The sequence below is a fragment of the Rhipicephalus sanguineus genome, chromosome 8 (assembly GCF_013339695.2).
Source record: "Rhipicephalus sanguineus isolate Rsan-2018 chromosome 8, BIME_Rsan_1.4, whole genome shotgun sequence".
Classification (NCBI taxonomy): Eukaryota; Metazoa; Arthropoda; class Arachnida; order Ixodida; family Ixodidae; genus Rhipicephalus; species Rhipicephalus sanguineus.
Window position 1 is genome coordinate 48,137,846 of NC_051183.1, and position 14,398 is coordinate 48,152,243.

General features: G+C 44.2%; 1 protein-coding gene across 1 annotated transcript; it reads left to right on the forward strand.

Annotated features, from left to right (window-relative positions):
• Positions 1-10,109: 10,109 nt before the first annotated feature.
• On the forward strand, positions 10,110-13,691 carry LOC119403203 (uncharacterized). The gene is made up of 2 exons (XM_037670149.2): positions 10,110-10,431; positions 12,552-13,691. Exons 1-2 carry the CDS (start codon positions 10,147-10,149, stop codon positions 13,689-13,691), a joined length of 1,425 nt encoding a protein of 474 aa, XP_037526077.1. The 5' UTR covers positions 10,110-10,146.
• Positions 13,692-14,398: the final 707 nt, after the last annotated feature.

A 14,398-nucleotide genomic window follows, 5' to 3' on the forward strand; every position in this document is an offset into this window, starting at 1 on the left:
CTCTCTCTCTCTATCTCTCTCTCTCTCTCTCTCTCTCTCTCTCTATATATATATATATATATATATATATAATATATATATATATATATATATTTACCAAACACAAAAAACTAACAATTTATTAACAAACGGGCCGGCCGGAGGACCGGCCTTCGTAAAACTGAATATTGCTTACAGTGCGCCGTCGTTTTTAAGTTCTTGGACGGCACCACAGTTGTTTTTTTGTGAATGAGGACAAACGCAGAGGAGTACATGCGGGGAGCGCGTGTCGAACAGGAGCCCGATGCAGTTGGACACGTGTACGTACAAAAATATATTATCCGCAACGACCAGTCATAGCACCACAGTGGAATGTTTCACAATGCCAGAAAGGTCAAATCACTCCCACCCCTGTGAGATTATCACCTTAGTGTGGAACACAATGAGAAAGCCACTATATGTAAGTAGGTAGCCATCACTTGCTCTAGCATGTTCTAACACATGATACAATGGCTTGTCAATATAGAGGAACGCAACGAATAAATGTGTAGGTGAAATAAATAAAAAAAAAGGAAAAAAGGCCTTGTCCATTCAAAAAGAGAGGCCCTGCAGGAGGCGACATCATTTTGCAGATTCTTGTGAAACAGCACCTAGGCGCGCTTGGACCCTTGCATACACAAAAAGGGCATAATTCGCCAGGCTGGCTGCTGTTTCACAAAAAAGAAAAAAAACTGCAGCATGCCGCGTCCTGCAAGGCCTTTTTTTTTAACAGACGAGGCTTTTTTTTTAACAGCGAAGTTGCTTTAGCTCACCGTAGGTTGCCTGGTGCTGCAAGAAGCTCCACGGGTGAGCATGCGAGAGACGGTTGGAAAAGCCCTACTACCGAGTACAGCAGGTGCGAGCGTTACATGAAAACTCAGCTCGGCGAAGTGGAGCACGTGAAACACCTTACCGGTCCCTGCAGGCGGCAAGTTATCTTTTCGTGCACTTTACTTTCTTTACATTTATGTCCAATTTACTGCAGATAACATCCCCTATACATTCTTTGGCATTATTGTCTGTTAGCTCTCATTAATAGTGTGGCTAACAAAGAAAAAACGAGCCCTTAAAAGTAATCTTCTTTCCTTCTTTCATAGCGAGGGTCTCATCCTGACAGACTTCATGCCTTCAGGTAGTATGCGAGGGATTATTGGTCAGCTGCCAGCTCGTAAAAAGGTCACTTGTTACGTGACACCAACAGGCAGAAAAAGACCGTTCCACACTCGCCGCCATGGCTATCATTGGCGCTAACACTCCTAGGTTTAAATGCACATATATACCCCACAAAGTGGACGGGAGGATCACCACCGCCGCCTAGCTCAGTGGTAGAGCATCGGGCGCATTATTCGAAGGTCGCAGATTGGGTCCCTGCCGGCGGCAAGTTAGCTTTTCGTACACTTGACTTTCTTTACATTTATATCTAATTTACTACAAATAACATTCCGTATACTTTCTTTGGCATTATTGTCTGTTAGTTCTCCTTAATACTGGGCCTTAAAGGGAGAGACAGAGTGAAAGAGACAGAAAGAGAAAATAGGAAGACAGAAATGAAGACAAAGACAGTACGTAAGTGATAGAAAAATGAGAACGACCAAAATAGCGAGAAACAAAGGGAATAAAAGCATAAAAAGATATAACGACAAAGAAAGACACAGAAACCACAAACACAAAGATAGAAAACGAAGCAGCAGAGAGAGAGTGTGTGAAAGGGAGAGAGAGAAATAAACGTTTATTTGTGAAACAGTGTTCCGAGCAATGCTCGCTATCACCCTAAGGTGGGAGGGCTCCCTAGTCCAGGAACCCTCTGGCTGCTACTGCCCTCTTGGCCCTGATGACAAGTTGTCGCTGGTCTTCCTGGTCCTCGAGGGCGAGCTTGGCCTCCCACATTTCGGTTAGGTGGTCGTCGTTCGTGTTTAATGCTGGATTGACGCCCGTCTCCGGTTGCATATTGAGGTCTACATGACACGGGCATTCCAGGAGCAAATGTGCCAGGGTGTCCGGTACGCCGCAAAGCGGGCACATGAACCTATGTTTCGTTGGGTAGAGGCGGTGCATTAATATTCCATGTATGTGTGTGTTGCTTTGCAGGCGTCTGATCATCAGAGAGAAAGGGAAGAAAAAAAATAAAGACAGAAAGAGAGACAAAGAGAAAGAGAGAGAAACAAATAAATAGAAACAAAGAAATGGAAACAAACACATACAAAAACACATACAAGAAACAGCGAACAAGGTAAAGAAAGAGAAGAAAGAAAGGGAAAATAAAGAATAACAAGGAAGGTCACCCAGCGGCACTCTGCCTGCAGGCTTGGCACCACAAGTGCGAAGCTGCCCCTTTTTAATTTTTTATTTGGATTTATTTGTTTATTCACTTACTTTATAACTTTTTGCGTTCATGTATATTGACAAGCCACTGTAGCATATGTTAGAAGATGCTAGGATAACTGATGGCTACCTACTTACATAGAGCATAGAGTACTTACAAAGGCATTCCTCTGCCTTTGTGCCCCTTCACACGCACAAAAAGGCTGTTGTACCTTCGAAAAACGACAGCACACTTTAACCATATTCACTCTGATGAAGGTCGGTCCACATGCCGCAACGTAAGTTAGTAAATTATTATTGTTCCTGTTTGTTAAGCGTGTGTATCTTCATTGCCAGTGTTACTGCGGCTTCAGTGCGAACACTTCTTCTGAATATATATATATATATATATATATATATATATATATATATATATATATATATATATATATATATATATATATATATATATATATATATATGTTTCTTAACAACTGGACTACAGATTTTTTCTTTGTATTTGCACCTTCAACTGGTATAGTCACGGGTTACATCTTGTAAAACGTGTGTATGCCGAGTTTTGGCTGCCACGGCGTTTAATTTTTTTTATAAGAGCCCAAATCATTAAGTACAGAAACTTAAACACTGAATTGCCGTGAACTGAGACTAGAAGGAACATAATCGACAAGTCATAACATGAAAATTCGGTCATGCATGTCATATACATCGTAATTTACATGACACGATCTTAGTGCTCTGTCGGCCGTTTTATTAACTTGATGTATATAAAAACTGGCATGGCATGAATATGACAAGACCTGCATGGTATGCACATAAATATACATGCAGTCATGCATAGGAGACATAGGATTTATTTGTCTCAAAGGCGGTGCGCTGTAGGCAGCGTCTCACTGTCTCTTTTTCATTGCATCAATTCCCACAGTACGCGGGATCGGCCAGATTTTTTGTGTAGGGTGATATTGATCTAGAAGATGTAGAGTTCACTGGAGGCAGTGAGTGCGACAGTCCAAAGTTAAGCAATAACGTTTGTACGCTGACCTTTGGGAGAACATTCCAAAGGCTTTAAAAATACAAAAATCAGTTCACTATTTCATGCCAGACTTCATTACTTGAACGCAAATACACGCCGCATGAAATATTCGCAACATGATGAGTCTTGTGCCTGCTGCAGTAAAAAACTTGAGATAAGTTAGAACAATGTACCATGTGCTCAAAATATTAACCCTGCTTGAAATCTCACAAGTACTGTATGTAATGACCTGCGAAGACTTTACTGGTCGTTTTAGAGATGGGCCAAAGATCATGAGAGATTTGGTAAGAAAAACGCAAGAAATATATTGGGAGAGCTGCCGTCGTTCCGATGATAATTTCCAGTGTAGACATCTAGTTTCTACTAAAGAGTGAAATTATACTTTGTGAAATATAATTTAGGATGAAAAAGGTATAGTCTAAAAGCAAAAAGAAAAGGTTTCATGACATTAGGTTCTGTCTGTCGTGGTGTAACACAAATGTTGGCGCTAAATTCGTTCGTTATTTCATATTTAGCCCTTTTAAAAAGCCTCATTCCCTTTCACGTAGATTCCAGCATGCAAGTCATGCCTACATAAACTTTTCTAAATGTAGAAACCTTGCCATGGATTTTATTATAAAGATCTGTATTATTATTTTAAATGTATTGGCTCAGCGACAACCTTCCATATATGAACACAAATGAAATCAAATCAAGGAAGTGGATTGCATATTCACTTAGAGATTTCACAGTCGCGAAATAAAGATCAGTCAAAGAGACAGTCGTGCATGACTTGACTAGGTCAAACAACCTCGCTGCTCTCTCTACAAGAGCACGCGTAGATGTCAGCGTTGCTCGTTTTGTGACAGTTGTACAGTGCTGGATTTATTCCTTCTTTTTGCCTGCTAGCCATGCGGTTCAAAGCACCCGCCGCTGCGAATAGTGAAATGCGGCGTGAACTACATGTTTTGATTCCGAAAGAGAAATTTTGCAATTGAAAATGAGATCGCCACTGGTACAACCCTACAGAATACATCTGAGCGGCTTGCACTCGGTTGAATGTACTATGCAATTGCGGCCGAGAATTTGCCGTTGCTCTAACTTCGCTGTGAATTCCTCTTTACGTTCCCACCGCCGTGCAGGAAACGTGAAGCCTCCTTCTGCCAGTTTGAAACAGTAATCTTTATGGGAACACTGCTCTTGCACTTGCCGACTATTGCCGAGAAGCTTTTATAGGCAGCTTTATAGTCAGCGATATAGTAAGCCGTATATTCTCCTCGCAGGTTTTTACAGCGAAAGCTGTTATGAGATCATTTCACCGGCCGTTTTTGGCGCCGTAGTTGTCCGCCGCCGCCGCCGCCGCCGCCGCCGGTGTCCGTAACCAGTATCGCTCGAAATAAGAAAAAAAACTAAATAAGAAAAAAATTCCAGGATGGAACGAGGTTCGAACCTAGGGCCTCTGCGTGGGAGCCCAGTATTCGACCTCTGAGCCATGCCGGTGTTTTTTTTTTCTTCTTTCATGGTATTTATTACAAATGTGTGTATTAGCATACATAGCCGGTGTTCGAAACAGCTTTGCAGAAAGGTCCTATAGAGGCTTCATATCGGGAAGGAACCACATTAGCATATGCAATATAACGTGGTAGAAGAGTAAAATAAGCACCAAGCGTCGCACAACGCGAACTCTGTAACCAGGCGTCACACAATGCGAATTGCGCAACGAGTAGGTTGTTGAATGCTTCCAACCCATTACAAAGGACTCTGCCATAATTCTTCATCGTCATCAGGCACAGCATCAACCAAGTGCGCATAATACCTTACATGCGTTTAGCGGGTACCACGGCTCTCCTTAGAGTGACGACAAATGGCACAGTGCCTGCTGCCCTACTTCTCAAAAATTACAATGCTTTATAGCGTAGTGGGTTCCTCGCAAGTGCACTTGTATTGGTTGCCAAGGAAGCCCATAAGCGCATGATCCATTTCCTCGGGGTCTCAGTAAAATTACAATGATTAAGAGCGTAGTGGGTTTATCGCAAGTGCACTTGTATTGGTTGCCAAGGAAGCCCATAAGCGCATGATCCATTTCCTCGGGGTCTCAGCAAAATTACAATGATTTATAGCGTAGCGGGTTCCTCGCAAGTGAACTTGTATTGGTTGCCAAGGAAGGCCAGAAGCGCATGAGCCATTTCCTCGGGGTCTTAGTAAAGGTCTTCGCCCCCCCCCCCCCCGTCTCTCGCCAAGTCAACGTATGTATACAGCATGACGGGAGAGGGAAATAGCGACCGGGCGTCACCCAATGCAAATTGCATAACTGGTGGGCCGTTTAAAGCTTCCAACCCATTACTGAGGGCTGAGCCGTAATTCTTCATCGTCATCAGTCGTCGCGTCAACAAAGTGCACATAATGCTTACAGACGTGTAGCTGGTGCCTCGCTTCTGCGCAGAATGACGAATAATGGCTTAGTAGGTGCTTCCCAACTTCACAAAAATTGTGATTTATGGCGTAGTGGGTACCTTTCTAGTGTACTTGTATTGTAGCCCGAAGAGAGCTTACAACGGACTCTAGAAACAACGCTCTTCCAGCTTTCGCTGTGACTGTGCTGCGGTTTCAGCGCAGGCCTGGCGTTCTTTTTCGAACCGCTCTTACTGCAGTGAAATGTTACACGATGGAATCTTAATCGGAAACGTATCGGAAGAAAATGTGTCGAATATTTCAAATGAATGGCATGAAGCAAGAATGTCATTACAAACTAGCACCGTGCCGACAGGCGACATGAAATTCTCAGTGCCTGTGGTGAGCATTTCAAACGAAATAAGAAGACGGAAAAGTAGCAATAGATCATGTCACAAAATTGTGATGCGGGAAGATAATTTGCCGTTGTTAAGTCGGTTTTCACTAAAAACAATGCCGCAGTGAATAGCGATGTGCATTCATTTTCATTTTTTTTCAACATTTAACTACACCATTTATCAATATGCCACCCATAAATTTGATATTGCTCTTGCAATTTCGGCCGTGCTCTACCAGCACTGTACGTTACGATTAGGCATCAAGCAAACTGGGATGCCTTTTTCTGCCTTTCTTGAGCGCTGCGTTGGGTGCATCTTCCGGACGTCTTTTTCATCGCTTTCCACGTATGCGGATGTTTTTTTATCCTACTTGTTATTTTTTTCTAAACGAAGTCAGCACCTTTATACTTAACTTTCCGCGTTTTATTCTGAAAGGGCGCTCTGTTTAAAGAGCGATGGTCCAAGCGCTCCGCTTTTCAGTGGTTTTCAGTGGTTTTCGGCTTTTCGGCTGAGATTTTGTTGAAAGCATTTCATAAATCCCGATGGTCTGATAGTCGAAGGTGCACACTGTCATCTTGTAATGTAAATATAGCGTCATAATTACACAAAACTGGCTGATAGCCAACAACGACCATGTAGAACTTTTCTACTAGAAGAATGAACTATTGAGCATCGTACACGTGATAGTTGGGGAACACTAATAATCGAAGGAATTGTTTTGTTTTGGCTGCAATAAATAGACGGGACAAAATGAAATATTCTTTTCTCTACAAGCAATATATTAAGTTTAAATATCACGATACTTCAGAAAACAATATGCAAAGCACCTGCGTACCTTGAGTACAACATTTCCTGTCCTGAGATTTTGAGACTCACTGCAGAATAACGCATTCTCTGAATTTTACCTACGTTCAACATTAAAATCTTACTCGTAATCTGTAGACGTACATACTAAATCATTTACCAGTCTAGAATATTCGTCCACACATTTATTGCATATAACAAAAAAGCGATGAGCCACGGCTGTAACTGTGGCTATGTGAACGTTCTCCGCGACAGATATTTCCGAAGTTCGTCCCTGAAACCCAGGATGTTGAGGAAACGAAAGAGCACCTCCGGTTTTTGTCGACACTTCTACAAGAGGACGGATTATATCAAAGAGGTCCTGATATCTAGTGCCTTTGACAAATGGAGTGAGGCTGACATTTTTGGTAAGCTAAAGATTCTCCCAACTTTCATCTATCGTGTGACATTGTAATGGACTCTATGGGCAGCATGAACAGTGTAAATAGTTATCTGTTTTACATAACTTTATGACAAATGGCGGCGGGTATTTGAAACAGCCCATGATGTGGATAACAGCTACAATGCCACTGCTTCCTCGAGCGCTGTCTACTCATGCCCAATACAGGGCGACAAATCCATCAAGACAGCGATATACTAACGTATGTATAATAAATATTATATTTAGGTTTTTTTATATTAAACAAGTTCCTACGAATGTGCCTCCACTTTCCTTGTCTTTAAACAGCTTATTTGATGTAGCTGTTCCTCATAGAAACGAGCTCTTCCTTTTGCTTCAACTACGTGACAGATAAGAATGGAACTTCATAATTTTTTACACGGTAACCATAGCCAGTTCCCAGTACGCCGGGCATAACTCTTTCATTGGTACGTGTTATGTCGTAGCCGTAGCAACATAAACAAGATATGTTTACTGTGTCATTGCGTCAATGACCAGCCAGGAAATACCCCTTAACCAGCGCCTCCTATATTTTGCCGATCATAGTCAGATGCGCTTAGTTCGGCCATTCACCGCCCTCTCCTCTCGTCTTTTCCCATTCTCCCCCGCCGGCTAGCCTTCGCGCATGCTTTGCGTTCATGGGGGAGAGTACCCTTTAGGTGGTGCCTCCCGACGTAAGACAGTTCAGGTAATCTTTTGTTCAGTTGTGTTCAGAAGCATATTCCTCCATGCATAAGGGTGTCTTGCATCCCTAATGATCACTATGTTGACTGTCACGCTGGCTTTCTAAGAGACGAGGTCTAAGAGACGCGTCTCCGTTCGTGTCGCTATTGGGGCTACCAAAGAGGACGCGTCACTGCGACGCCGCTACAAGCTCTGGCTTTAAGATAATGATCGCGAGAGCTGTGAGGCGGTGGTTGCATTTGTTCGATCCACAAACGAAGTACTAAGGTACAGATTTGACAGACGCATGATATACGAGAGGGTTTGCGCGTCTACCGCATCTCCACGGGAAGGTGCTCAGGCGCACGTGTGAGGCGAGTATCGTACCCTTTAGGTGGCGTGGCACTATGACCTCTCTTCTAAGGCGGACTAGTGGTTCCATTTGAGGAGCGAGCTTTCGCAATGGCACAGAAAATATGGAGGAGACGTTGCCTTAAGCACGTCCTTCCGTCTGGTTAAATGAATACATATACGTTGTCATAACTGCCACCTGCCACATTATCGCAGCGGAGGACGCGCTTGCAATATTTGCATTGGAGGAGCGACTAGCGGCGGGAGAGCTTTCCTTTCCAAGCGTTCAACCTTCACAAGCCACAAAGAAGTCACCAAAAAGCCCCCTCCCGGTCTCAAAGCTCCCTCCCGGTGCACTAGCGCTATGGTGTCGACGGCGCGATTGCTAACCGAACTGAATGAGTTCATTTGAAGGGAGGTCCTCACGATCTCCTCGAAAACACCAATCGACATTAATTGCCCAAAGGAAGGAGGATGGATTAATTGCTCTTTACTTTGTTAGACACAACCAACTGAAACCAGCAAACAACGAAGCCAACAAAGGTATCGCACCACGCGATGCCTTGGTTGGAAACATAAAATCGGTTTCTTGCCGTAGCCAATGTAACCGCTCCTAATTGTTACAACACATCTTTGCGTATATTGCTTTCAAAACACAAGAGGCTGTACAGGTGTTACGCACTTCTGCGGGAACCCGAAGCCGTCGCTCATGCGACACCGGCCAGGAAGATGAAGGTCATTGTCATAAACAGAACAAGTCCGGCATACGGCACGAGATTACGCACAGCACTGAACAAAACACCGGTAGGGAAGAAAGTGGCAATTTTTCGTCGGAGCGCTTCCGCATCGAAGATCTGGCAGACATCCGAAGGGAAAGACAATATAAGACCATTCTATCCATTTTCTTATTAACCGATGAGTTGAAGCGAATATGGCAATATGAATGCTCGTATCAATGTATTTTACGATAGAACAAAGCGAATGCTCCTTGGGTGCTTTGTAGCGGAAAGCAGCGAAATTGCTTTGTGTTATCATAATACACCTAAATAATGAGCTCGTCCTATATGTTCTAATCACATAAATTTTAAAGTGTACATGTTCTTTTTGCGTCAAGATAAGCGTGAGTATTCATACGAGATCTGCATAATTATTCACACAGGCGTGTTCCCCGACGACTCGGTGCTTCTTCAATGTGAAATTATCCCTCCATATACGAACCAGTTTTCCGTATATATGTTGTCGAATAAAACAATCTATCTGCTTGTTACTCGGCGCTGTGCTTCACTGACCACAATAACTAACAAGAATATGCAAACAAGTTCAAAAGTAAGCCATTATTTTTGCTTAAGTGACGCAACTGCATAGACGTCTTCGACAAGGGGGAGGACGTCGTTTTAATTAGAACGTTCATTACCCAGGCCTTCTTGAAAAGGCAAATCATTCTTTGAAAGCGCGTAGGCTCCACTTGTTCGCCTTTACTTCAAACATACACAAAGAGTTGCTCCGTTACTTTTTTCCACCGGTAAGCGTTCGTCGGTGCGTCATGCGATAAACCTCGCCTGGCGACAAAAGAACAGTTCTATCGGTTGAGTACACATGGCTGGAGTCGTTGTCATAGCTACGCGATTGACGTAAAGCGAATCGGAGCATCCAGGCGAAGCACCCAACCGCGATATCTAGATATACGGAGTCGTCGTCGCACTTCCCCGGAGAAAGCAAAGAAGGCGGTTCCCGTATGGTCACCATTCGCCATGATTCCAGAGGGTCATTCGTACACTGTGTATGGATTTTCCGAAAACCTCGACTGGAGCACACTGAACTTCGTGAAACCCGTCGACGACATCAGAGTGTGCAGTGCTTGCGGAGTGGTTGCTAGGAAGACCGCCTTCATGCCATGTCGCCATGTTTTGTGCGAACCCTGCTACGAGCACTGGAAGTCAATAGGCAGCCATGTCTGTTTCCTCGATGGAGAGCTGTGTCCAGAAAAAGAAGTCCATTGGATGGAGTTTCCAGCGGAGAAAATGATGAGGTGTGAGGTAGGAGACACGTGACGAAGTTTTTAATCGATCTAACCGCATTCGGCTCTGCATTTGCATTTATGCATGTGACGATTTTTTTCAAGCACGAGTAGTTATTGACCCTCTAGCAGCCACTCACGACCCAAAATGCAATTGAGGGACTAATAAGTATCTGTCTTATTGATTCATATGAGCAGATATGAAGCACAATTTAAAACGGGTGGCAAGTCCGCCAACTTTTAGCGCTGGCAGCGCTTCCTCGCGCTACCCTCCAGACCGCTACCCAACTAATTACATGGCCACAGAAAGGAGTGGCGCGAAGCTCAGTTGACATTTCTTCTCTTCGGCGCACACATGCAGTCGTGTCATTGTCCACAGCGTCACCATCGTTGTCGTCAAATGCATCGGCAAGTAATGACGGCAACATTCTGGAACATAGAATCGCCCCGGGTCGCAACGGTGCGAATCATTTTTGCTTCGATCCTTCGGTCGAAAGGAAAATGGACGCCGTTCTTATTTGCACCACCAGATGGCCTTACCTATTCGGCCTCTCACATTTATGGCTGCAGTAATCCGGTAATACGCTAACGCAAAGAACTCTATGGACGAACTAAAGTTCTCTGTTAATGCTACCGGCGTGTTACTTGTTAGCGATGACATTTATTTATACGCTTCACCACTTTGATAGCTTCTGCTCGCGTTCGCGTGTACCCTACGCGTAATAAAACGACACACTCTTACCGCTTTTCCGCGCGTCGAACAACGCAACTGCAGCTCAAAACAGTTCTCTGACATGCTGAGTTATAAGCACACATAAAATCATCCAATTTCCTTTCGCCCGCCTTTTCTTTGTGGTTTGCATCTCGTGACTTGATGAAATAATTCGAAGCGGCTTGACAAAGATGACGCATATTGAGTGAGGAGAGCGACAGGAGTGAAATTATTTCCAGGCGTCAGCGCCAGTCGGCTCCACGGTAAGAATACTCGGATAAGCATGTCATCGCTAATAGCGCATCGTGACTCAGGATGGCATGGGCCACACCTAACACGTCACAGTAATGCCGATGTCGCAGTGTGCTGAAAGCCCCGTGGAGTTTCCCTATGCTCCTTGCCCTCGAAATGCATTAACTTATAGATGATGTACGCCAATCAAATTTGTTAAAATTCTTATGCATACCGAACAATCGAATGATGGACACATCTCAAAATCTTATGTCGGTGCCCTTTTAAAGATTTCTGAAGTAGCTCCCACCAACGTAGTATAAGAAAGTTGCAGATAATAGTCCTGGCCATTTCCGCATACACATTGCAATCTGGGCTGCATTTATAACAAAGCGTACTTCAGAAAGCGTGGTCCATCTTGTCTATTCTTATCCAATGCTAAATACTATAGTCATCTTCAGCGTGTTAAATGCCTAATTATCTACAGTATATGCCAATATATAAACACTCACACGAAAACGGTTGCTTTCGACGGCAGGTTTATAGGAGATTCTATAACCGGGGCGTACTCGGGGTACAACTTGGTGCAGCAAATCGACGCCGTGGAAAAAAAAAGACCACCGCAACGGTTTCGATAAGCAGGAACAGGCTTCAGAAGATAACATGGGCACTCAATTTTCCCTTCAATACTTCAGAAGGCCAGGAGCTGGGTGGCATGAGAGGCAGCCGGCGATATTGGAAGTTTTTAGGGGTTTTCACAGACCTTTGGAAGCATGTAGAATATGCATGTGTGTAGTTTCTTGCGCTGTGGTCTGCTGTCTTCTTAAGTGAGTACACTCTTGATTGCATTTCGCGGGCGAGCTTACTAAAGAGCTACTGAATCAAAATGAGGTAAATGACGACAACACCGAAATACCAGTCGGAAGACGCGACATTTCCGATAAATATGACATATTTTTCAGCAGTTGACTGTATTTTTTGGATTACCAGCGCACGGTGGCCCCACGACAGCGTGAGAAGGGCTGTGCATCGACGGCCGCGACGCGAAAGTGCGAGTGGCGTTTGCAGGGTCAATGTTATCCTGTTAGGGCATTTGCTTTAACTTTTAGAGGCAGTAGAGTAAAATGGGTCGCGATGTGCTCCTTATATCGCGTTCCTTCATAATCAAGAAACGACTGACAATTGTGTCTTTACAGGTCAGCTGCTGGAACAGAAGAAACGGTTGCGAGACCATCACTGATGTTTCAAGCATAGCAGAGCACTTTCACCGAGACTGCGCCTACCACTGCACGTGTTGCCCAAAGTGTTCATCGACGGTTCTTCGGAGAGACATCATCGCACACCTTGAATCACACTGTGCCAACTACGTCTTGCACAGAGAGTCGAGAATGCGGCATAGCGAGGATGTTTCAGAGGATGTGCAATGTCTTCAAGAAGGTCTTCGTTCCTTACAGACGGCATTTCTAAAAGCAAGCCAGAATGATGCGTCATTGCTGTCGAGTCTTCGGGACACAACAGCAAACAATGAAGACAACCAGAACCCCCTTTTGGCGATGGTAGATGAAGTGGGGAAGGTGTCACAGTTGACGCGGCAAGCATTGATTGAGGCAGACAGAAGCAGAGAAAGACGCGCGAATCAAAGTGTGGACTTTAAGAATTTCGGAGAGAGGCTCTGCGCGGAGTTAGACGAAATCAAAAGGACCGCCGATGAGGGGTGGTCCTGTGAGACAGCGACCCGTCACGAAAATATGGAGCGTGAGGAATCTGTTCGAAGCTTGGAATTGCAACAGAAGGATGTGGCAGGCATTTCCAGAAAACTAGCTGAAGCGCTTAGCAAGGGCTATGCATTGACAGAGGGCCCAAGCCTCCGCGTACGCACTCCTGCAGCGCTCATTGATCAACACGGTTTTGAAGTAGAAAGTATCGTCCATGTCATTAAAAATGAACTGAAACTTCCCGCCCGAGTCGTGTGGCGCTTCAGCAAATGGTCGAAGATCGCATACCATATTAAAGCCAGTAATTTTTTGTCTTTCGGCATAGAGGTGGATGTTGACGATAGATATATGTTATGTCTGCAAATAATTACTCATCCCGATGACACACAGCAATTTCAATTTTGGCCTTTTATGTTGACAAGGCAGCGCGGTACACTCCTAGCGTCCCCCAAAAGGATCAAGTTGGCATTCCTCAATAGAGGATGGAAAGGCGTGGAACACGATCTTTATCGCGCTACATCTGGGGCATTTCTGACCAACCGCTTTGGCGTGGAGGATCTTGAAGGCGCCGGAAGCCTTCAGGACGACCATCTAGCAGTGTGCTTCAGATTTTTTTATTAACGCCTGAGACGTGCCCTTACTCATGCCCATGCATCCATGTTGCTGACCAATTTGCTCGGCCAAGGCTGCTGAACACAGAGTAACTGAAATCGTTGAAGTAATTGGGCAACTCTGATAACAGACATATACGGGTCACGTATGCTTAAGGCTGTCCTGAATCGTGATGTAAATACACGATACCGCTTTTAAAGCTATGATGTGCCGCGGTCAGATGACATCGAATACTTTGCCTGCAATGAAGAGTTGCCGCCGCTTTTGTGCCTAGACTAATGTGCCTATTGATCTGCGTCCTACGCAATCATTATACACTTTAATTAGCTTGGCTGTTGTTCGCATGTATAGGGTTGCCCCTATTTCTTGTTATTCTTTACAATTCCTGTCCACAAATAAATGGAGTCATTGTCAACAGAAGCCGCTATCAGTATATATTTCTGTTTATTCAATAAAATGATGTGCAATACAGATTTTTGATGGTTTTTAAAATATTTTACTCGCCTTACATATCTTTGAGAATGGTACACTATGTTGAAAAATGATCCCGTTGTACCCAATACACTTATTTTTACAGGGTAGCGTCTCATACAGTAATAATGCGATAGCGTTAAAAAGCTCCTGTCGCAGAAATTCCGGCGTCGGCGTTGGCGGCGGCGTCTTTGGTTGTGAGCGAAAAATCAGCGTTGCAAGTGAGTGAAAATTCGAGGCAGGTG